At 50.3% G+C, this 22,873-nt stretch overlaps 2 protein-coding genes and 2 long non-coding RNA genes across 12 annotated transcripts in view; 2 read left to right on the top strand and 2 right to left on the bottom strand.

The window, feature by feature from the left end:
• Positions 1 to 3,902, bottom strand: part of RBM44 (RNA binding motif protein 44) — a 41,091-nt gene extending 37,189 nt beyond the window's left edge. The window contains 1 exon segment of the mRNA XM_025463603.3: positions 3,765 to 3,902. The gene's annotated coding sequence lies outside the window, so the exon portion shown is untranslated.
• A 54-nt stretch (positions 3,903 to 3,956) lies between these two features.
• LOC112669973 (uncharacterized) lies at positions 3,957 to 6,599 on the top strand. The gene is made up of 2 exons (XR_003142701.3): positions 3,957 to 4,181; positions 5,395 to 6,599. It is a non-coding gene; the product is annotated as an uncharacterized LOC112669973 (long non-coding RNA).
• Positions 6,600 to 12,254: 5,655 nt separating this feature from the next.
• Positions 12,255 to 22,873, bottom strand: part of LRRFIP1 (LRR binding FLII interacting protein 1) — a 139,347-nt gene continuing 128,728 nt past the window's right edge. For 5 of the 7 annotated variants that reach the window (XM_025463599.3, XM_049101034.1, XM_049101032.1 and 2 more), the window contains 5 exons: positions 18,488 to 18,537; positions 16,627 to 16,744; positions 15,887 to 15,966; positions 14,749 to 14,853; positions 12,255 to 13,103 (listed from right to left, as the gene is read on the bottom strand). In XM_025463599.3, coding sequence (XP_025319384.1) covers positions 12,993 to 13,103; positions 14,749 to 14,853; positions 15,887 to 15,966; positions 16,627 to 16,744; positions 18,488 to 18,537 — 464 coding nt within the window. In that variant the 3' untranslated portion in view covers positions 12,255 to 12,992. The remainder of the gene's footprint in view (positions 13,104 to 14,748; positions 14,854 to 15,886; positions 15,967 to 16,626; positions 16,745 to 18,487; positions 18,538 to 22,873) is intronic. The other 2 variants (XM_049101033.1, XM_049101035.1) reach the window with 1 other exon arrangement.
• Positions 13,301 to 19,593, top strand: LOC118355825 (uncharacterized). 3 transcript variants are annotated; one of them, XR_007405797.1, is made up of 3 exons: positions 13,301 to 13,388; positions 14,891 to 15,136; positions 19,385 to 19,593. It is a non-coding gene; the product is annotated as an uncharacterized LOC118355825 (long non-coding RNA). The 3 variants fall into 3 exon arrangements; XR_007405796.1 differs by lacking the exon at positions 19,385 to 19,593 and adding an exon at positions 15,748 to 16,780; XR_004819020.2 differs by lacking the exon at positions 19,385 to 19,593 and adding an exon at positions 15,464 to 15,571.

Genomic DNA, 22,873 nt, shown 5'->3' with positions numbered 1-22,873 from the left:
ATACATATATTATTTTGCTTTTGGGTGGGAGGAAATGGAGATGATGAGTTCATCTTATACATAAAAGCTCAAAGTACCTATAACATGTACAAATTGAAATTGATTGATACACAGTTGTGAAGCTTAGGAATAATCTGGACTAGAAGTATTCAATCTCCAATTTAACGTTTCAGAAATTCTTTTTAACTGGGGCATCTCAGTGGCTCAGTGGTTGAGGGTCTGCCTTTGGCTTAGGTTGTGATCCTGGGGTCCTGGAATTGAGTCCTGCATCAGGCTCCCTGCATGGAGCCTGCTTCTCCCTCTGCCTATGTCTCTGCCTCTCTGTGTCTCTCACGAATAAATAAAATCTTTAAAAAATTAATTTTAATAACAAAAAAATTTGGCCTAATACCAAAAGCTTAATAGTCTTTCATTATTTATACTTCCCTAAATCTGGCTAGTGGCTGTTAATCTTTGCAGTTACGGAGTTTCCAAAGATTTGATAAAAGTCACACACTCACTTCCCTGAAAACATACCCATACACACACATAACATACACACATAAAGGATTTATGGACTTTTATACTACATCTACAAATTCCTAGTAACTCCTGGCTTAAGGGATTATATTTAAGTCAGTAAAGATCTTACTCTAGGAATTCCAGGTAAACATTTAAAATAAAGAGTAAGATGAAAAGAAAGCTAACTTATCAAAATAACTGACATTCGAATAGATCAGTGGCTTCATATTTTTTGGACCCAGGAAGTCTTCATGTTCTTAAAAAGTATTGGGAACCCAAAGGGGTATTTAAGTGGTCAATATCTAATAATACTTATCACATTAGAGTTAAAATAGAAAGATTTTAAATATTTACCCATAACACTAACAAACCCATTACTTAACATAAGTAACATTTTAAATGTAAAAATGTGTGTTTTCACAAATCTGGTGAAATGAGCATTATTAACATTGTGCAAATCTCTTTAATATCTGTTGTAGTTGGGATGCCTGGGTGGCTCAGTGATGCATCTGCCTTTGGCTCAGGGCATGATCCTGGAGTCCTGGGATCGAGTCCCGCATCGGGCTCCCTGCATGGAACCTACTTCTCTCTCTGCCTGTGTCTCTGCCTCTCTGTGTTATGCATGAATAAAAAAATAAAATCTTTAAAAAAATCTGCTGTAACAAGCTGGATTCTCATTCAGGTCTGATCCTGCATTCAAATCTGCATTCAATGTGTTACTAACTTCATTCTTAAAAATGAACAGATACCCAACATCAAAAACTTTGACAAAAAGAAAAATTTTAGTTAAAAAATAGAACACCTGCAAATCACACATCTAATGAGATTCAACTATCTGGAATATACAAAGTACTCTTACAATTCAGCAACAAAAAGACAACCCAATTTTTAAAATCAGCAAAAGAAGGGATCCCTGGGCGGCTCGGCGGTTTAGCGCCTGCTTTTGGCCCAGGGCACAATCCTGGAGTCCCGGGATCGAGTCCCACGTCAGGCTCCTGGCTTGGAGCCTGCTTCTCACTCCTCCTGTGTCTCTGCCTCTCTCTCTCTATCTCTCTCCCCTCTCTCTCTCTGTGTGTCTATCATAAATAAATAAATAAATAAATAAATAAATAAATAAATAATAAATAAATAAATCTTAAAAAAAAATAAGCAAAATATGTGAACAAACATTTCTCCAAAGATATAGAAAAGGCTAATAAACACATGAAAATATTCTCAATTTATCAGTAATCACTAGGGAAGGGCAATTCAAATCCACAATGAGATATTACTTTAGATCCACTAGGATGGTTATTTAAAAAAAAAAAAAAAAAAAAGGCACACACAGAAAATTACTGTTGGCAAGGGCACGGAGAAACCTGAACCCTCACACACTGCTGCTGAGAATGTAAAAACAATGTCCAGTTTGGCAAACAAGCGGGCAGTTCCCCAGCAGGTCAACTACAGAATGACCTCGTGCCCCAGCAACACCACTCCCAGGCATATGCCCATTTCTATCCTGCTCTCTCGGTTCTCATTTACCTAACGATTCTCTCTTGTGTTCTTAATCCCAGAACCACGCCAGAAATCACAGGCCCCTTCCTTGACACCTCCTTCGTCCCCACCAGGCCTGTGAGTTTTACATCGGACCCACCCTGGCCCAAGGACCGCTGCCTCTCACGGGGGTCGCAGCGATGACCTCTCAGCAGGCAGGAATCATCTTTCCAGAATGCAGATCTGATCCCTTCAGCCTGGTCAGCCGCAGACTGCAAGTGTTTTTGGATGAAGATTAAAGACCCTGCAGGACCTCTTACTAGACACCCAAGGAAGGGTCTGAACCCCTGCAACCCCGGGGCACCCCGTGCTGCAGGCACCCCTGCAGGAGGCACCTGTGCTGCGGGAGGCAACCCGTGCTGCTGGAGGCACCCCTGCAGGAGGCACCCCGTGTTGCGGGAGGCACCGCGTGCTGCAGGAGGCACCCGTGCTGCAGGAGGCACCCCTGCTGCAGGAGGCACCCCATGCTGCAGGAGGCACCCGTGCTGCGGGAGGCACCCCGTGTTGCGGGAGGCACCCCATGCTGCAGGAGGCACGCACCCCGTGCTGTAGGAGGCACCTCGTGTTGCGGGAGGCACCGCGTGCTGCGAGAGGTACCCCGTGCTGCAGGAGGCACCCGTGTTGCGGGAGGCACCGCGTGCTGCAGGAGGCACCCGTGCTGCAGGAGGCACCCCTGCAGGAGGCACCCGTGCTGCGGGAGGCACCCCGTGCTGCGGGAGGCACCCGTGCTGCAGGAGGCACCCTTTCAGGAGGCACCCGTGCTGCAGGAGGCACCCCGTGCTGCAGGAGGCCTGCACCCCGTGCTGCAGGAGGCACCCGTGTTGCGGGAGGCACCGCGTGCTGCAGGAGGCACCCGTGCTGCAGGAGGCACCCGTGCTGCGGGAGGCACCCCGTGTTGCGGGAGGCACCCCATGCTGCAGGAGGCACCCCATGCTGCAGGAGGCACCCGTGCTGCGGGAGGCACCCCGTGTTGCGGGAGGCACCCCATGCTGCAGGAGGCACGCACCCCGTGCTGTAGGAGGCACCTCGTGTTGCGGGAGGCACCGCGTGCTGCGAGAGGTACCCCGTGCTGCAGGAGGCACCCGTGTTGCGGGAGGCACCGCGTGCTGCAGGAGGCACCCGTGCTGCGGGAGGCACCCCGTGCTGCGGGAGGCACCCGTGCTGCAGGAGGCACCCTTTCAGGAGGCACCCGTGCTGCAGGAGGCACGCACCCCGTGCTGCAGGAGGCACGCACCCCGTGCTGCAGGAGGCACCCGTGTTGCGGGAGGCACCGCGTGCTGCAGGAGGCACCCGTGCTGCAGGAGGCACCCCGTGCTGCGGGAGGCACGGCCCGTGCGTGCGCTGTCGCTGCCCCCAGCCCCCAGCCCCCAGGAGCTCCCACCTGGACCCCCTGCTGCAGGGGAGTCCCTGCAGGCCTGGCCGCCGCCCGGCATTTCGTGGGAGTCGGGGTCGGCGGTCGGTCCCTGCGGCCGTGGCCGCGCGGGGAGCATGCGGGGGCACGTGCCCCTCCCCCGGGACGTAACCGCCCCTCCCCCCCCCCCCCCCCCCGCACGGCCGCTCTCGGGTGCGGTGAGGCGGGGCCCCGACCGGGATCGAACGCCGGGCCACCGCGGCAGGCGCGCCCCCGGGGTCTCTGCGGCCACCCCGCCCGGCCCCCGCCCCCGTCCCCCCGCCCGGCCCCCGCCCCCCAGCCGCCCCCCAGCCGCCCCCTGCGGGCCCGCCCCTCGCACCTGCACCTCGGAGCCGCCGCCGCCACGGGCCTCAGCCGCCGCCTCAGGACCCGGCGCGCTCCGCGTGTGGCCGCGGGGCACGTCGGGTAACGGACGCCGGAGGCCCGCCCACCTCCCGGGGGGCGCTCCCATTGGTCGGCGCCGGCAGGGCGGTGCCCTGATTGGCCGCGCGCGAGGGCGCGAACGCGGGAGGGCGGGGGCGGGCTGGCGCGGCGCCGAGGCGGCGGGAGACGACCTCCAGGCTGGGGCCCTCTCCTGGGGCAGCCGAGGCCCTGGTCTGCACGGGGCGGGGCTGCGAGGCCGCAGGACCCGAGAGCTGCAGGCCCAGGCCCAGCTGGCCCGTGGTGTGGGCCGCGGTGGCGGGACAGCCCTCCCCGACAGATGTCTGCCTCCCCGACAGGTGACCCTCCCCGACAGGTGCGCCTCCCCGACAGGTGACCCTCCCCGACAGGTGACCGCCTCCCCGACAGGTGTCCGCCTCCCCGACAGGTGCGCCTCCCCGACAGGTGTCCGCCTCCCCGACAGGTGCGCCTCCCCGACAGGTGTCCCTCCCCGACAGGTGCGCCTCCCCAACAGGTGTCCGCCAACCTGACAGGTGCGCCTCCCAACAGGTGCCCCTCCCGGACAGGTGTCTGCCTCCCCGACAGGTGTCCGCCTCCCCGACAGGTGTCCGCCTCCCCGACAGGTGTCCCTCCCCGACAGGTGCGCCTCCCCAACAGGTGTCCGCCAACCTGACAGGTGCGCCTCCCAACAGGTGCCCCTCCCGGACAGGTGTCTGCCTCCCCGACAGGTGCCCCTCCCCAGCAGGTGTCCCTACCCGACAGGTAGCCCTCCCTGACAGGTGGCCCTCCCCGACAGGTAGCCCTCCCCGACAGGTGTCCGCCTCACCGACAGGTGTCCCCCCTCCCGGACAGGTGACCCTTGCCAACAGGTGTCCCTCCCCGACAGGTACGCCTCCCCGACAGGTGTCCCTCCCTGACAGGTGTCCCTCCCCGACAGGTGCGCCTCCCTGACAGGTGTCCCTCCCCGACAGGTGCGCCTCCCTGACAGGTGACCCTCCCCGACAGGTGCGCCTCCCTGACAGGTGACCCTCGCCGACAGGTGCGCCTCCCCGACAGGTGTCCCCCCTCCCTGACAGGTGTCCCTCCGGGACAGGTGACCCTCGCCGACAGGTGTCCTGCACGATGCCCGCCCCAGGCAGTCCACCGGAGCACCTACCCAGGCGGGGGCCACCTTTAAGAAACCACCCAAAACCCAGTAGTCAAGACAGATAACATTTTAATTTCCTTTAAGGAAATCCAAGATGAACCGAGTATCCAAATCAGTATTCCTAGGTTTTCCTTCTGCCCCAGCTCTCGATGGCTCTATAAGGAGCCTGTCTTTCAAATGGGCATTATCTTTTTCATCCATCCTGAATTTTTTTTTTTTTTTTGGCATTTGAGTTTTTGCTTAATCCTTATGTCTTAAGTTTTTGGTTGTTTTTAAAGACTTTTTTTTCTTAAAGGTTTTATTTTTAAGTGATCTGTACCCAACATGGGCTTGGATTTACAACCCTGAGTTGCAGAGTTGCATGTTCTACCAACCGAACGGGCCAGGCACCCCTAAATTTCTCAATTTAACATCGTTTCAGGTTGCATTAAAAGCTGCGTTTTCCAACACATCTGGGCATCCCCCACCAGCGCTGGGGCCGTGGGGTCCTGGCTTCTCTTTGTCCTGATCCGGGAGCCCGAGGGCAGTAGGCTGCCCCACCGCCTTCTTCCCCTGGCAGCTCCACCGAGTCTGGACTCCCATGATTGACTCGGGGCTTAAACTTCTGATGTGAAGTTGTACATTTTTATGAAATCTGTCCATCTCTTTGTGGTTTATAGCCATGATTTTTTTTTTGCCCCATTCCGCGTTCTGAATAATGGCATTGACACAACAGCTTTTATTTGCTTCTTACAATTTGATTTTTTTTACATGTAATTTGTTCCTTATAATTTTCAAATATCTTAAAATTGTGAAAATTAACATGTGTTTAATATAGACAATGCAGAAAAATGTAGAGGAAAACGAAAATCTTCTGTAATCTCCCAAAAACCTCACTTTGGATGTTTTGGGGGCGCTGCATCAAGAGAGATATGATTGAGACTTCCTCTTGACAACTTCAGTGCCCTTCTGCGTATTCACCTGTCCTGGCAGGAGCTGTTAGACACGTGATTCCACAGACAACTGAGGTCCTGCTGTGCATCATGCAGGTCGAGGGGTATAAAGCTTGACAGTTTCTCTCAAAGAACATTGTGGACTAGAATGTGTGGAACAGACCGTCGTGCAGAAGAGCAGCTGCACTCCACGGGGACCACATCCTGGGAATCTTCCGGAAATGCCGCCGGCACCCTGAGCTAGGCTGGCTGTCCCCTCCCAGGGACCTGTCTGTCCTTGTACCTTTGTAATATCCAGGGCACCTGGCCGAGGCTACTCGCTGCCCTCATGGGTCTTTTATCAAAATGATCTAGGCTACTGGTATTTTTTTTTTAAACTTCCAGATGACTATTAGAATAACTGTGAGATTTATGCCCCAAAAAACTCAGTCATTTTCATAAGAAATGTATTAAATCTATAAATTTGGGAGAAAGTGTATCTTTACAATATTTATTCTTACATCTCTATAGATTTTTATGTTGTATATCTCCTACTGAGATGTATAGGTTCTTAGGTTTTTTAGGGTTATTACTGTTGTTTTGGAGGGCATTTTTCCACTGTTATGAATGAGAGTCCCCCATGATATTATCTAAATCTAACTGCTGAGTGTTGATACACAGATTCCTAGGAAATAAAAGCTTGTTTGGGCAATTATTTATTGATTCAGCTTTTTGAGTCATTTGTGCTGCGGCAGCTACCTTTTCTGAGATGAGAGGCTGCAGCTTTAGCAGATCAAAATCAGACTTTCCCCTGTATTTTGTTTTCGCATTAATGTATTTCTGGTTGCATTCTCCTGTTTTACTTTACTAAATCTTAACTATGCTAAATCTTGGGAAATTCTTTTCCTGGATCTGACCTTTTGTTTTATATTAGGTACACAGAAGCCGGGCATCATTTTTTTATTACCCCACAGACTGCCCAAATGGTTCATGGGAGGACGGAGCAACGATTGTTTTGTTCCTTTACCAAATTATAACTAGACAATCGGAGGACAAACATTATATGGTCTCATTCATTTGGGGAAATATAAAAAATAGTGAAAGGGAATAAAGGGGAAAGGTGAAAAAATGGGTGCGAAATATCAGAAAGGGAGACAGAACATGAGAGACTTCTAACTCTGGGAGACGAACAAGGGGTGGTAGAAAGGGTGGTGAGCGGGAGGTGGGGGTGACTGGGTGATGGGCACTGAGGGGGGCACTTGAAGGGATGAGCACTGGGTGTTATTCTATATGTTGGCAAATTGAACACCAATAAAAATAAATAAATAAAAAACAAATTAGAACTAGATTTTTAAGATTGTAAATTGGGGGCGCCTGGGTGGCTCAGTTGGTTAAGCGTCCAACTCTTGATATCGGTTCAGGTCATGATCTCAAGGTCATGAAATGGAGCCCCACATCGGGCTCTGTGCTGGGTGTGGAGCCTGCTTGGGATTCTCTTTCCTTCTCCCTCTATTCCCACCCCCCCACTTGCTCTGGCCTCACATGCTTTCTCTCTCTCTCTTAAAGAAAATTAAAATGTTTTGATATGGAAACATTAAACCGCATGATCTTACACTCCACTTAGTAAAATCCTGGTGGGTGAGGCACTGCTGTTCTCAGGAGCTACAAAATTCCAGGCTGGCTGAGGCAGGTTGAGAAAATCCACGCAGACCAGAGCCAAGAAGCAAAGGTGACTTTGCCCTGGGGTAACTTATAAGGGGAAAACTTGGGCAGCAGGATATCTCAGCACACCTGACTTGCAGATGGGGCAACAGTTTGTTCAAAGCAGAAGAGAGCCAGACGGGTGCCGTCTTCAGGTGGCAGAGGGCGGGGGACTCCACGCACGCCTATGGTGGTGGTGATGAGCCCAGAAAGCTAGCAGTGAGGGGTAACGCAAACCTAAGGAACCCCCCCTCCCTTATGTTGGGCACCCACATCTAAATACAGAACATGTACCACTTGAGATCCAGGGGGTTACTTTCAGCATTCTGAACCCAAAGCCAATGTGTGTGTGTGTGTGTGTGTGTGTGTGTGTGTGTGTCTGTGGTCCCCACACAAAACATCAAACAATTTTTGGACACCAGCAAGTGTGAACTCAATTCTGACACTATCTGCCTGGAGATAGTATCAGATTCCAGAGGTGAGGGGATCTGCCACCCCACACCCCACCCAGCAGATGCCAGTTGCAAGTCCAGGTTGTCACCTGTGCTTCTGACCAACCAGCTACAGATTGGAGGTTCCAATGGCCTCCTCTGTAGGTTCAATTAACTGGCTAGAGTGGCTCACAGAACTCAGGCAAACACTAAAATTTACCAGCTTAATGAAGGATGTGATAAGAGATATGAATCAACAGCCAGATGAAGAGATACATAGGGTGAGGTCCTGAACAAGGGACCCTCTGTCCTCGTGGAGTTTGGAGCCTAGGTTGGTGGCACATAGAAGCGTTCTTGTTCCTCAACTGTGGAAGATCTCCAAAAAGGAAAAAGGACCAAAAAAATCTCCTCTTGGGTTCTTATGGAGGCTTCGTTACATAGTCACGGTTGACTAAGTAATTGGCCTTTGGCTAATTCAACTTCCAGGCCCTCCCCTTTTCCTGGAGGTCAGGGGCGGCATGGAAAGTTCCAGCCCTCACTCACATGATTGGTCCTCCTGGCAATCAGCCCCTGCCCTTGGGTGGGGCCCGAAAGTCACCTTCACTGATAATAAGATGCCTGCTTCACCCTATGACTCTGCAGCACTTTCAGGTAAGGTGAATGAAGACCAAACATATGTAAGAAATACATTTTGGTCAACTGAATGACCACCTCAATGTATTTCTTATATATCATTATGTTACAGGAGCATTTATATAAATCTTTGAATATTTCTAGTTTAAGGACTCTTTCCCCAAGTCTGTGGTCTTGTCACATGCCACCCAAGGTAGGGGCAATTGCAAAGGGAGACCGCCAGCCGTGGTCAGTGCCATTCCATTCAGGACTAGCAGAGCCTGCTTAGCATTCAGTGCTCTTGGGGACAGAGTAGGAGTCATCCGGCAAGTGGTGATGGGGGCTATTCTGGTAGAGACGGGAAAGAAGCAGGCAGTTTTAGGGAACCAGCCATGCATAGAGGTCACCTCAGCAGTGGGAAGGCAGTATGGTGGCATGTGTGGGGCTAAGACTTGGGACAGCTGCCTAGTTCTTGAGAGACTGGGAGCCTGGTAGAAACCCAGTCCTGGTAGCTCTTGGGCATAAGGCAGAGTCCTCCATCACTGAGCCGGGGTCCTCTAACTCCCCAGGTATCTCCACACCCAGGTGAGGGTCAGGCTGCAGGTGCAGGGAACCAGGCACAGTCAACAGACAGGCATGTGCACACGTGTGCCACATCTGGCCAGGCCATTTGTAGAAACACACCAGATGCTTATGGTCCAGTTCCAAAATTCGAATCTGGCCGTCTCTACCTGGCACTTCCCCACCTACCACCCCCGCCCCATTCCACGCTTCTGTGGTTATGTGTGTGTGTGTGGGGTTCATCCTTAGGACCTTCTCTTCCTCAGGGCTACCACCTCCTTAAGGTGGGCATTTGTCTGGTGATCCCTCACCCCCCGAGCTCAGCGCTGTGCAAAGCAGAAATCCACAGTTGCTAAAGAATGATGTAAATTTTCAACAATATCAACAGTATGTTTTGAATCTTTAGTTTACATTTCAGGCGATCAGAATGGGATGTCAAAAATGAACAATGGAAAATAAAACCTCACGGCAGTTCTGAACTGTAATTTGCATCATCCATGTAGACTGTCCATTTATAATGTCTTTTTAATGGGTTTCTCTAGGTCCTAAATGTCCCAAATGCCATTTTGTTTCTAAAAATGAAAACAATTTGTAGGAAACATACAATAGGCATCCTGGTTCAGGTTTTTAACCACCTATCTTCTTCTCCCAATTATCAAATTCAGGCCAAAGCAGTGGTTCTTAAGGCAAAAGCAGCACCCCCTCTAGCAGATATTTGGTAAAGTGAAATATTCTTGTTTGTCACGACTGGGGGTGGGGCCTACTTGCATCTAGTGGGTAAAGGATAGGGATGCTGCTCAACATCCTCTGATGCACAGGACAGCCACCCAGCAACCAAGAATGATCCTGCCCAAGGTGTCAGTGATATGTGGTTGAGAAATTCAAGGATGAGAAAAGCTGGCAACAAATTCCCTATAGCAGGGACACCTGGGTGGCTCAGCAGTTGAGCGTCTGCCTTCAGCTCAGGGCGTGAGCCCGGGGTCCGAGGATCGAGTCCTGCATCAGGATCCCCGCAGGGAGCCTGCTTCTCCCTCTGCCTGTGTCTGCCTCTCTCTCTGTGTCTCTCATGAATAAATAAAATCTTTTTAAAAAATACAAATTGCCTATAGCAGTATCTGATGAAAAGTTGTATTCTATGAAATAAATTAAAAAATCATATTCTATCTTCCTCTGGATTAGGAAGTGTGTATAAAGTGGATTTGCTGGGGCACCTGGGTGGCTCAGTAGGTTAAGCGTCTGCCTTTGGCTCAGGTCATGATCCCAGGGTTCTTGGGCTCTAGCCCTACCTCAGGCTCCCTGCTCAGCCGCTCTCCCTGCTTACAGTCTCTCTCTCTCTCTCTGTCAAATAAATAAAATCTTTTTTTAAAAAATGGCTTTGCTGTTTCTGCAAAGATTGGTGGGAAAGGTAGACAGCAAAGGTTTGACTTCTCTAGAGCCGATTTGGGAAAAGCCACCCTCCCAGGACTTGTGAGACAAGCAGTCCTCCTCTTACCAGTGGTGAGACCTCCAGCCAGTTAACTCCTTGGGCTCCAGGCTCCTCGTCGTGTAATCTCACAGACCTTTTGTGAAAATCGAGTGAGGGAAAATAGGTATCTAACTGCCGGGCATGTCTACACGCTATACGTATTTGCTGTTATTAGTGTTATCTGTGATCTCCATATATGGATGTTTCGCCGGTTAAACACTTTTTTTTTTTTTTTTTTAAACACGTTTGTATTAAGATGCTGTGGAAGAAATCTTAAGGATACGACAAGGAAGGAAACATTTCCTCTTTGCTGGCTGGCCTGCTACGGTCAGAGGACGGTGCCGGACGGACCCTGCAGGGAACCCGGGCTCCCCGTCCTGGTTCCTTCCTTCTTGTTCATGTGGCACCTGTGGTGTGAATGTGGGCCACCAGGGGGGCCCTGCCCTCCCCAGTCCTGGCCCCTGGTTTCCTGCCTTCTGGCGTCGGTCCCTGGCACCCTCTGACTTCTCTGTCCCATTGTGGGCAGTGGCCCCCAAGCCCTCTACTGAGGTCTCTGTCCCAATTTGTCCTCTCTGGTGTTCTCCCTCAGCCCCAGGGCATTCTTTAGAGTTCTCTTCCATCCTTCCTCTGTAGCCCATTCCCTGTGGGCTGATCATTCTCTGTATTACATTTTCCCTGCTCAAATTACTGGCAGTTCCCGTTTTTGGACCGGACCCTGATACCTTGCATTCCTGAAAGAACGTGGAATGCTTAACGCTCATGAGGTAGGGTTTCAAGCTTGGAAGTCTTTTGAAACCGATGCGTTTTGGCAAATCCTAGGTAAACATGAAAACCACGTTGCTGTGGAGAGTTGGCGCTTCCATGGGATCAATGCAAGAGTAGGGTTCTGGATAAAAACACTGGTGTTGAACATGCAGCAGCTACAGCAGGCCTGTGGGCACCAACGCGTGGGCGGGGATTGGACGATCTTATCTATGGACTGCTCAGGACGGAGATGTGAACCGCCAACCATCCTTGGCACAAGGAGTTGTGAATTCCTCTTGTGCCTGATGAAGTGTCGCCTTGTGTATCTATCCCGGACCCAGACAGTGCTGGGGGACGGACCCTCGTGACCTCTAGCACTATGCTGGGAGTGTTGTCTCAACTATTCTCCCAACTCATGTCCCCTACATGAATTGGGAGAATATATCAACACAAGGTATCAACACAAGGTATAGTTTCGGGGGACGCTGTCTGGCTGCTATCCTGAAAAGCTGGCCTGCTTAACCAAGCTGGCTTGAAGGACAACACCCCAAAGAGTAATTAAAACATCAGCAAGTAGCCAAACTTTCTCTACTTTGCCCTGAAGATAACGTAGTTGACTTTAATCTGTAACTTCCTTGGTTTACTTGATATTCTAAGAGTGCTGACCCTTGGGGGTGCACTATTCTTGCTCACTGTGAATAGACTCTTTTTTTTACAGGGAAAGAGAAGCTAACTGCTTCGCTATACTCAAAAAAGGAAAGAGATGATCCCAAACGTATAGAACAATGAATATGGAATAAAAATCTTCTTTTTCAGTGCAAAAAAATAAAAAAATAAAAAACACCACATCCCTACAGTCTTTCAGCATTGAAGTTTTTAATTTTTCTAATAGTACATTCTTTAAAAGGAGTTCACAACTTCAAGTCCAAATAGAAGGGTTACATAGCGCGAATGGAAAGCTGTCATCGTCGGTGGAGCTACTGCCTAGTTACCCTGGAAAAAAGTGTTCTTAGGGTTGAACTGATGCAAAAATCCCTTAGAAAAGCTTCATTTGTTGCCTGTAAAGAGTCTTCTTAAGGTCACTTTTACTTCCAGACCATCCCCTTGTTTCTAGCGAAAGAGTTTTGCTTGGTAATGGCTTGTGGTTCCACAGTGTTTTGTGTATGAAAAGCGTAGACTAAGAGAAACTACCAACGTTGCTCAAACTGTAGATCCTGCCCCCAAAGAAGTCCCAACACTGTAACATTTCCCCTCAATTTGCAGCAAGACACATGAAAAGAAAACTCAAGTCCCATTTGAATCTTGACTTTGATTGCCACGTGCGGTGGCGCCGCGAGGCTGCTCCTCGGAGTTCCCGGGCGCCTGGTGTGCTTGGAAAGGACCCATGGGTTCGGAGGGGTGGCCCGGCCTGGGTCGGGGTCCACGGTTGGAGGCATCTGGTGGCTGCCGGGGCCGCGGGTGAGCACGGGAGCCAAGTGATCACCGGGTGCTCTCGGAAGCGGGGGACACAGCAGCAGTCCCGGACAGTAGCAGAGGCGAGCCCACGACACCGTGCCCTCCATCCACCCACCGGGTTCCTGGGCAGGCCTGGTGCTTACTGCTGGGACAAGAGCGCGCTCCGATTCGCTTTCATTTTTTCCAGACGCTTCACTAAGTGGCCGTTGCTCACCTCGAGCTCTTCTGTTTTGTCCAATGCACAGCGCAGCTGGAAACAAAGAGGAAAGGCAGCTTTGAGGAACTGGCTTCCTCCAAACATCAGAGGTTGGCCAAGAGTCCAGCCCTACCGCAAAAGACAGTCACAGCTGGACCCACTGAGCTCCTAGAAGTATGTGAATACACATGCGTGTGTACACATATATTTCTTAACTATTCCGTTAGGGATACAAGGCACAGAATTCTGGCCTCATGAGTAACTAGGCAACCCTCCTTCTCTGAAACAACTTGATCCCACACAGCACACAGTCTTGAGGGGCTGATGGTCTCACGAAAGGTAAGTGAGACGAACAGGTAAGAGCTGAGCCCAGACCAGTTGGAGGAGTTGGTCCTGGGCAGCTGAAGCAAGGTCTCGATGGCTAGAGACCAAAGTGGGAATAGCTGAGGCCAAGATGATGGCAACCTGGAGCCAGGGCCACAGAGCCTGGGCGTCAGAGTGGAAGCCACGCCAACAGGGAGCCATCTGGCCCAGTGGACAGCAGGGCAGAGCGCAAGGCGCCTCAGGGCGGGGGTACACCAGCCACATGGTTGTGGAGACGTGCACCATCGGAACAGGGTCTGCGGCTCTGCTTCTGATCCAAAACCCTCAGGGAGGGTGGCTGGGGTCCTGGCACAGGTTCCTGCAGCCCCTCTCACTGGCAGAGGCAAGCCTCTCTGCAGGAAATTCCCCCAAGTCAGGCCTGGAGTATTCCTACAAATCAAAACCAAGCATAACTCCACGAAACAATAAACGCAGGAAGGACAAGCCACCTGAGCCAGCAACAGAATCAGATCCTCCAAGACTGAACGTAAAACAGAACAGCTGTGGGCAGCCCGGGTGGCTCAGGGGTTTAGCACTGCCTTCGGCCCAGGGTGTGATTCTGAAGACCCGGGATTGAGTCCCATGTCAGGCTCCCTGTATGGAGCCTGCTTCTCCCTCTGCCTGGGTCTCTGCCTCTCTCTCTCTCTCTCTGTGTATTCTCGTGAATAAATAAAATCTTTAAAAAACAAAAACAGAACAGCTGTGTAGGACATCTTCAAAGAGATGAGGATACAGTTAACATAAACATACAACCAAGCAACCATCAAGAATGAATACACTTAAAAAAAAAAAACTAGCAAAAGGTGCATGGGGAGACCTAGCAGCAGAGGGGTAAGGAGCTGGGAGGTGGAAGAAATGTGGGGGCTGCAGGGACGGGGTCTGACGGCCTTGGCTTAGAGCCCCGGAGGGACGTGGAGACACCAGGGAACAGGCATACTTGAGGAGGTCATGGGTGAAAACTTTCCAAACTTGGTTTAAAAAAAAGACTTCATGGATCCAAGAAACACAATCCATCCCGAGCAGAACAAACAGCAAGAAACCTGCATAGAACACATCAGGGTGAAGCTGCAGAAAATCAAAGACAAAAAGGATCCGAGAGAAGTGAGAGGGAAAGGGTGGCCTACAAAGGTCCCCCGGGGAGGAGGACAGACTCTGGGCGGCCTCGCAACCACAGTCACCAGGAGACTCCGGATTGGGCACCAGGCTCCCTGGGGCGATGGCTCAGCGCATCAGGGTGGCTTGGCACCACGAGGCCTGGAACTTTCTGGGGGGCCATGACACTCCGTCTGCTGCCAGCTAGACCGTCATTTCCCTGCAAACAGCCTAGAAAGTTTACCTCTCTTTGGAGTTTCCGTTTTTCAGCCTTAAGCTCATCTTCTATTTTCTCGGCGTTTTCAGCAGCCGATTTATAACGTGACACTTGACTCTCTAACCTTATTACCTAAAAGAAGGGAAACACCACATGTGTCAATTCACAGGCCTGTTTTCTTTCCCCGGCTGCCCTAACACTGTGTGGTGGAAGGACGTGGTTCGTCAAATGGGAGGACAGGCTGCGCCAATCATCATGATCTAGCACCCTGGGCTACCGTATAGGTTCTGGCCAAGCAAGTGGGTTTGAGCAGCCCCGTGTTGAGGGCCTCATTCCCTCTCTGGCCTTAGTCCAAACACCGGACTCCCACAGCACTGCTCTCCCTCCCCGACGCGGGACCATTCTGCAGGAGAAGGTAGGTCGAGGCAGAAGTTTCCACTAGGACCTCAGCTCCTGTCCAGTCTCTCCTGGGGTGGCATGGTGGGGAGGCAGCAAGGGAGGAAGGCAGGCCAGGAAGCAGTAGAGAGGAAGAGGAGGCTTGGGGACAGCATTGCACAGCCAGGCCCGTGGTGAGGGACAGGAGCAGCTACCAACCCACTGGAGACTTGCAGTCTGCTGAGACCCAAAGCATGCTCCCTCAACGCATCCCGTCCTAGGTGTGCTGCTCTCAGTCCTGTTTCCCCAAAAATGGACCCATAACTGAGCAGGGAAAGAGTACTGAATCTTCTCTCCCTTTGCTTAGGGCACAACTTGTCCCAGATTTGCCCAATGTCAGAGGCATAAATACTCCAAACCTAGGAATCAGAGAGAGCTACCCTGTTGGGAGAAGAAGGCAGAGAATCCAGGCGAGTGGGATGGCCTCACACTAAGTGCTTTCTAACTGAGTTATTTTTAAAGAACAACACTTTTAAAAACGGCTCAGCCCCCTTAGGGACCTTCCGCAAGCAGCCGTTGTTCTAAAGGGTTAGTATCCAACAGCCCGAGTCCTGCTAGTGAGCTTTCCTCCCCTACTTTCTCTCTCTGCAGGAAACCCACTGAGGGCCTTTTCTGGTCCTGCACGTCTCTGCTCCTCCCTGCACTCAGCCTTCCAGGGCGAGTTCTAGCAAGCAGAACTCCGGTCATCATCGCTCTCGCTGCCCATTATTGCTTAAAAGAGCACACGTACATTTTGTTCTAATGCGGTTATCTCTTGCTCAGATTTTGCAAGTTTAAATTTGAGGTCGCTGATCTGTCTGTTGGCATCCCCTAAAGGTTGAAAGAGAAGGAAAATCTGTTAAGCTCCTGGGCTTTTAAAATGCTAAGACAATAGTTACTGGGATCCAAGGCCCTACCTAGTAATGGGCATGCAAATCTGTACGTTCTGGCCAGTGGCCTGACAACAGGGGGAGCTGAGAGAAGCACGCTCTCCATGCACCTAGGCTGGGCAAGTGCCAGGCAGGAGAGCACCGCTGGGCACAGAACACAAAGAAATGGTCAGGGGAAGGAAAGGGGGAGGCTGGGAGTAATTTTATCTTCCTTTAAGCCTCTTTCTAGGTTACTTGTATAGAAAGATACCTTCTAATTTTTCCATACAATTGGCTGATCAAAAGACAGCTGTATCCAGCATGACAAATGCTGTTTCTCACTGTGCATCATGTGGTGGTAACTTGGTGCACGTTTGGGGGCACCCGTTCTAGTCCTTAGGCTCAGACAGAGACACCCTTGCTCTGCCCCACCTGCCCATCCTCATTCTGCCCCCCCCCCCCACAGAAACACCCCTGCAGTGCTGTGCTGAGCTCAAGGGCTTTTGAGGGGCCCTGGGGAGCGCCGGGCATTCTTTGCCATGATGGTTTTTCTCCTCTAGCCCAAGTATAATAAAAACAGGACACGTCAAGGGTTTACTTCTACACAAGCATGGACATTTACTTTGTAGATCCATTACATGCATGTCTGTCCCGTTTTCTAAGACATCGTTTCCAGGGAGCAGATTGTCTAGCTTGCTGTTCTTCTGTCTCTCTTCCAGCTGTCCTTTGAGTTTCTTAATCTGAAAACGCCCACCAATAAAATAAGTGAATTCCTCTATTCTGAGTGAGCCTGGAAGCCAAGCTCAGAGCCTATGACAAAGGAAGCAGCGTGTAAAGGAAAAACCAACACCCCATACGTACAGTCGGCTGCTGCTGTGGAGTTATTATTTTGTGTGTCCAAGGTGCCAGAGAGATAGGGGTTATGTAAAGAAGCACGAGAGAAATGTAGTTAACAGTTACGATCCACCAGCCACCACAGGGAGTCTCTCACCTTTGATAACCAATCCCAATAACTCCACGAACAACCTTCTGCCAGTTAGTCATCTTCTCGGCAAGTAATAGCGTAATGGGTGGAAATGGAATTGTATTTACGAGATCATGGCAGGAATTATTTTGTAACTCTGGGTGAAAAGTTGTTTCTAAGGTTGAAATTCCTCTTGAATTCAGGAGGAGATGGTACGTAACGTACTTTAAATGTGCTGATCTCAGAGTTAGCGCGTCAGTGCGCCGGTAGCCTTTGCTTTATTCACGAAGAAGCCAGGAAGGGCCTCCCAGAGGGACTGTCCTCGAGTGCCTAGCGGAACCGAGGGCTCCCTCACAGAGCCAGTGCCCGTCGCAGGTCCGCCACCTTCAGGGAGCTGGTCTCTGCAGAGCTCTCCTGTCAGCAGCCACGGCTGTGGACGGTCACGGTGTCTGGGGGGTGGTCTCCCAGCCCTTCTCCTGCTAACCTCCAATCTCTGGATCTGGTGGGAGCCCCCACCTCCCCCCAACAACCACCCCAGCAGAGCAGACGCCTGCAAGCATGTATTGCCCACTGGTGCGCACCGTCCTGTGGAGATCAGTGCAGAATTAACGATGGGCACCTGTTTTCAAAAGATCACAGGAACCTCAATGCTGCTACTACATCGAGTGCTTTTCCCAATTTTGAGAGAAACCTTCAGCAGAATTGTAAAAAGTAAAGTGAAATACCTTTGATTAGGCTTATTGAGGAAAATGGGAGGAAGTGAGTTTCCTTAGAAAGTGATTGTGGAGTGATGATGATGGGGCACCTGGGGGGCTCAGTCGGTGAAGTGTCTGCCTTCGGCTCAGGTCATGATCCCAGGGTCCTGGGCTAGAGCCCCGAATCGGGCTCCCTGCTCAGTGGGGAGCCTGCTTCTCCCTCTGCCTCTGCCCCTCCCCCCAACTCTCTCTTTCTAATAAATAAAATCAGATAAAAAAGAAAATTACCGTGGAATGGTTTACTAACTACCCTGCAGACAAAAAAGACCAAACAGGTCAACCAGTTAGTATTTCTTGAGGTGGAAGAGAGTGACAAAGGTAAACCACAAGTAAAACAACTCTGAGCAGTTACAACAAGAAAATACCTTCTGGACAGGGGTGCTGATCACTGAGAGATCCCCCAAACCGACTTCTCTGGGCCAGCAGGAGTCAGGGAAGTGGTGGTTGGAATGACTCCGGAAAGCTCTTGCCTCTCCACCATTAATCTAGGCTCTTCCACATAAATACTTATTTTAAGCAGCAATTGGCATAGAGTGTACCACGTTCTGTTCCATGGCCTCGAGCCTTTGGGACATCCTCTCTAAACCTCACATGACTTACGATGTCCTACTTAGATAAAAATCGTAAGGACACAGGTTGGGTTGATAATTGCTTTCAGGCATGATGTGTTTAGGGTTTTCCTGATAAAGCAAGTAAGTATGGGAAGGTTCTCAGGTTTGGTTGCCCCCGCTGGAGAACTCAGAAAGTAATAAAAAGATCGTTACCTGTTCCAACAAGCACTCCCGTTCATCAACAAGCTTTTTCAACCTAATATCTAAAGAAATCAGAAAGATAGAGGTTGAGGAGAATCCGTGTAGCGCACCGTTTGGCAGAATGCTAAATGGAAGAGTGAGCATTCAGGTTAGTGAAACTAATGATGAAGGTATTATACACATACCACAACGAATGAGGCCACACACAGGACTGGGGAAGACGTCAGCCGAGGGAGGTTGAGTGGGGTCAACCTCCCAGCACATGCTTATCTCGTCAGGGGCAGCATCCGGCTGCATGCAAACAGGCTAATCTTCTACTTTGGGTTAGCATGCAAGAGCTCTAGGGCCAAACCGCACTGCAACACAAGATCTCACAGGCTTCATGGTTTAACATCATTAGGAAGGTACAAACACACTGAGAATCGCAATCTGTATCAATGGCATTTTCGTTAGCTTTGACTTCCCAAGTTTATGTCACCAGTGCCGGAGCTTCGACTCCATGTCTACGCATCAGAGGTCTGCTGACAACACATCCGCTCTCCTGTTTGTGCAGAGCGGGCGTTGTCCTGGGAGTCGCAGTAACACTGTGGGTTTGTGCCACCGCTCCCACCCAGACACAGAAGAGTGCACATACGGAAGCATCTGGAAATCCCCCCCAGACGTTTCTTGGAAAGGCTGTGGAGTAATATAATCTGTAGAGTTACAGAGAAGGAGGCCGAAGCCTGGGGAGAGCGTAGGGGTTTGCACAAAACCTTCCACCGGCTGAAAGGGCCAAATTAGGAAGATGTGGTAGTGACAGTGATGCTAATGGGTACTGCACGGGCCCCCTGTGCTGGCACGGCCCTCGCACCTGCGCCTTCACCCACAAAGCCCTGTAGGTTGCCCTGATACTACCTCCTTCTTCTACAGATGAGGGTCCAGCACCTCGAAGGAACTGCCCTGAGGCCTGGCAGCCGAGCCTCGAAACACTGCACCCCTATGATGTTCCAGATGTAACCCAGACCCTGGAGTCGGAGCCGGGCTCCCAGCCCGAGGCTCTTACTCCCGGGGGTGACTGTGCTCTCATGCTGCACAGCTTTGTCACATGAAAAGGAAATAAATGATCTGTATAAAACGCACTTTTGTTTTCATCTAAACAGTCTCTTATCTAAACATTCTCATCCAAGTTATACGCTCTCTCTAATTGCTCTTCCAAACACCCCAAATTGTTCTTTTGAAAGGCACAGTAACAACATAAATTAAACCAGAAATGTCAAGCGTAATGGAGGATAAATCTACGATCCTCCGGAGTTCCATTTCAAGTGACACAAATTGCTTCCGATACTGTATTCTTTCTCTTCCACAAGCTCACCCGACACTGAAACGTAAATGCCGTAAACCCAGTTCTTCATTCAACGTTACTTTTTCTCTTATGTTCTATATACAAAAACCATAGGAATCATAAGCAGCAATGAATATGTCAGAAAGTCATCTTGAAGCTCATCTATCTACTGTACAATTTTATTATTATCGCTTTTCCATTAGGAGACTTCAAACATCCTGGAGAGCAAGGACACAATAAACGTTAACATAGAATAATGGAGCTGGCAAATGCAAAAAATAAAGGTAACATGACCTTTACTCTTATGGTGGGAATATGAAAAACAGGGAAGTGGGGCGCCTGGGGGGCTCAGTTGGGGAAGCGTCTGTCTTTGGCTCAGGTCATGATCCTAGGGTCCTGGGATCGAGCCCTGCATTGAGCTCCCTGCTTCTCCCTCTGCCCCTCACCTCTCCCTTCTCCCCTCATCGCTCCTGCTCTCCTTCTCAAACAAATAAAACATTTTAAAAAAAGAAAGAAAAGTGAAATTTTAAGGGAGAAAAGTTTTAAAGCAGAATTGGAGAGGAAGTTTAAATCGTTTGAAGAAAATGGAAAAAGAGAAGCAAACTAATTGGATATGCAGAAAATGGGCACTGCTCTTTGTCATTTTAACAGTCACCGAGCCTGATTTGTTGAGTGCACAGTGGTGCATCGGTGAGACGCTGGCCGTAATACTTGCCCAGATCCCTGCAGACCTACCACTGCCCTGCATTTCCTAGGTTCCACGGCCCATCGCTGGCCTAGAATCCTCGGTTATAAACAGACACAAACTATTCATGTAAGCGCACACTTGCCTGTTTGGAAACAAGGCATCGAAGAAAATGAAGTCACAGGATCTCAAATGTAGAGTTTTCTCTCATACGCAGGAGTTAAAATGAGCTGGCTGTGAAAATATTTCAATTTTTAAAAGTCTGGCTTTTATGTATTCAATTTCAATAATTTTCTGGTACACATGCAACAAGACCGTGGAATAAGCACTCACGGTGGCGAGATCTTACAATCACCAGAGCAGCTGGTGCAAAACCACTTTGAAATTCTCTGAGCCCTGTTCTCCTGGGTCATTCTTCTGGCCTGCACCTGGTCACCTCGTCTGTGCGGGTACAGAAAGGTCACCCACCAGCAACCACTGCCATCACTACTCACTCCCTCTTTGCACTGCTTTACCCGGATCTGGCCCACAACTCTAGAGGGCAGGTTTCAGCTCCGTTTTCAGACAGCAAATGAGACACAGTGAGGCTGCGTAGCTTGCTCATAATAATACACGGTCAGGAGCCTAATTTTCATTTTGTGGATTAATTTCAGCCGTCGTGGGCCTCAGGCTGCCTCTCCCAAGGCAGAGGAAAATCACCTCCCCTCCCTATTTGCAAAGACAGGGAGGCTGAGGTCTCGCAAGGAGTCCAGCCTCCTTGTACTGACTTAGTCTGATTACAATCCACGTGGGCAGTGTCCACCATCCCTGGGGCCAGCCTCCCACACCAGGTGAGCACCTCCTGCCTACAACAGGCAGAGCGGGGACAGGTTTTTTTCTCCTATTTACAGGGGGCCCAGGAGGTCTGTGCAGATGGGAACTGTATATGTCAGCCACCACTGAAGTCACTCACATCTCGAAGAAAAGGTAGTTAAGTCTTGGAGTAAGAGGCAGTGCAAACAGTAAAAGGGAAAGAGTGAGGGTTCTTTCTCCTGAAGGACAAAGCTTTCTCTATACGCGATCATCACGCTGACTGAGCACGTATTCTAACACAGTGCAGGCACCAACACCCCTTCCTTTCGTTCTGGAGCCTGGACATTCAGCACATTCGTGTGCTGCACATCTCCCTGCTGTGTTCCCTGGTCTCGATGGCATGCTGTACCGGGCGGTCTCTCAGGGAAGGGGTCTACCACAGAAAACAGGAACCCCCAACTGTGGAAACCCCCAGAACCAGCACTCCCGGGTCCTAGTGACAGCAGGAGTTTAAATGTCCAGGTCATGAGCTTTTCTGATCGCTGGAAACACTAAGCATTATAGAAAGTACAGGGCAATCCATCTCATTTCTAGAAACTCTTAAAAAACCACTTTCCTGCTTCTCTACCTTTGTATATCACAAAATAAGAACCTATATTGCAAAACTCTGTTGCCTTTCCCTATTTTCTACATACACCCACAATTACACTCAATTATACTTTTGAAAGGAAGATTTACATTTTACATACAGTCGCTATGTTCTGGTTTGGGAATGAAAGACATCCCTGCTTTTTGATTTAAGGTACCCGTGATGAGCGTTTCCCTCTGCTCGGTAGGGAAGTGAGACGTCGGGGGTCTGGGCTCCTCTGGGGATGTGGCGGACAGGTAGCCTTTCATTCTTCTTCTGAGTCTGAATCTTTTGACATCACATCTTTCCAAACTGCCTCATATACCTCTGTGTCTTCTTAACCTGAACCTCCCTGAGGTACTGACGTCTTGGTAACCGAAGGGCCTTCCTGTAACATCACTTACTGCGCTCCAATGTCATTTCCCCCTCGGAGCGGGGTAACTGATGCTCACAGTGAAGGCTCTTAGATTAGCAAGAAATGGCTTGGCTGTTCAGAACTTTTCTTTTCTTTTCTTTTTTTTTTTTTACTTCCTGGGTTCTCAGCTGTCTACTTCCACTACAAGCTGGGTCCCGTCTGCTTGTCTGCTGGCACAGTGCCTTCCGGATATGAAGTGATCACAAGGTCTATTACTTAAACGGATGCGTGACTAATTGAGACCCCCTGGACAGCTGGACCTGAGGGGTATGAAGTATGCCACCATGTCCTTAAATGAGCCATTAGGAGCAAAGCCAGACCTTAAAATGGCTTGATGACCTCACCGTTCAGTGAGCTGGGTTGTTGAATCATCTCCCCAGGGGCCTTTGCAAGCAGGAAGGAGAGCTTCCCCGGTGCCCGTTCCAGGGTGACTGTGGCTTTGCTAAAGTTAGAGGCATGGGCTCCTCCCTTTCAAGTCCCTTGCAGCCCTCAGATGGGAGACTCTCTAGCAAGCCTGATAGTTTTCCACTCATCGGGCACTAGTGGGGACGGTGTAG

The sequence above is a fragment of the Canis lupus genome, chromosome 25 (genome assembly GCF_003254725.2).
Source record: "Canis lupus dingo isolate Sandy chromosome 25, ASM325472v2, whole genome shotgun sequence".
In the NCBI taxonomy this organism is placed as follows: domain Eukaryota; kingdom Metazoa; phylum Chordata; class Mammalia; order Carnivora; family Canidae; genus Canis; species Canis lupus.
The sequence above is the reverse complement of the archived record's forward strand: the minus strand, read 5'-3'. Positions and strand labels throughout refer to the sequence as shown.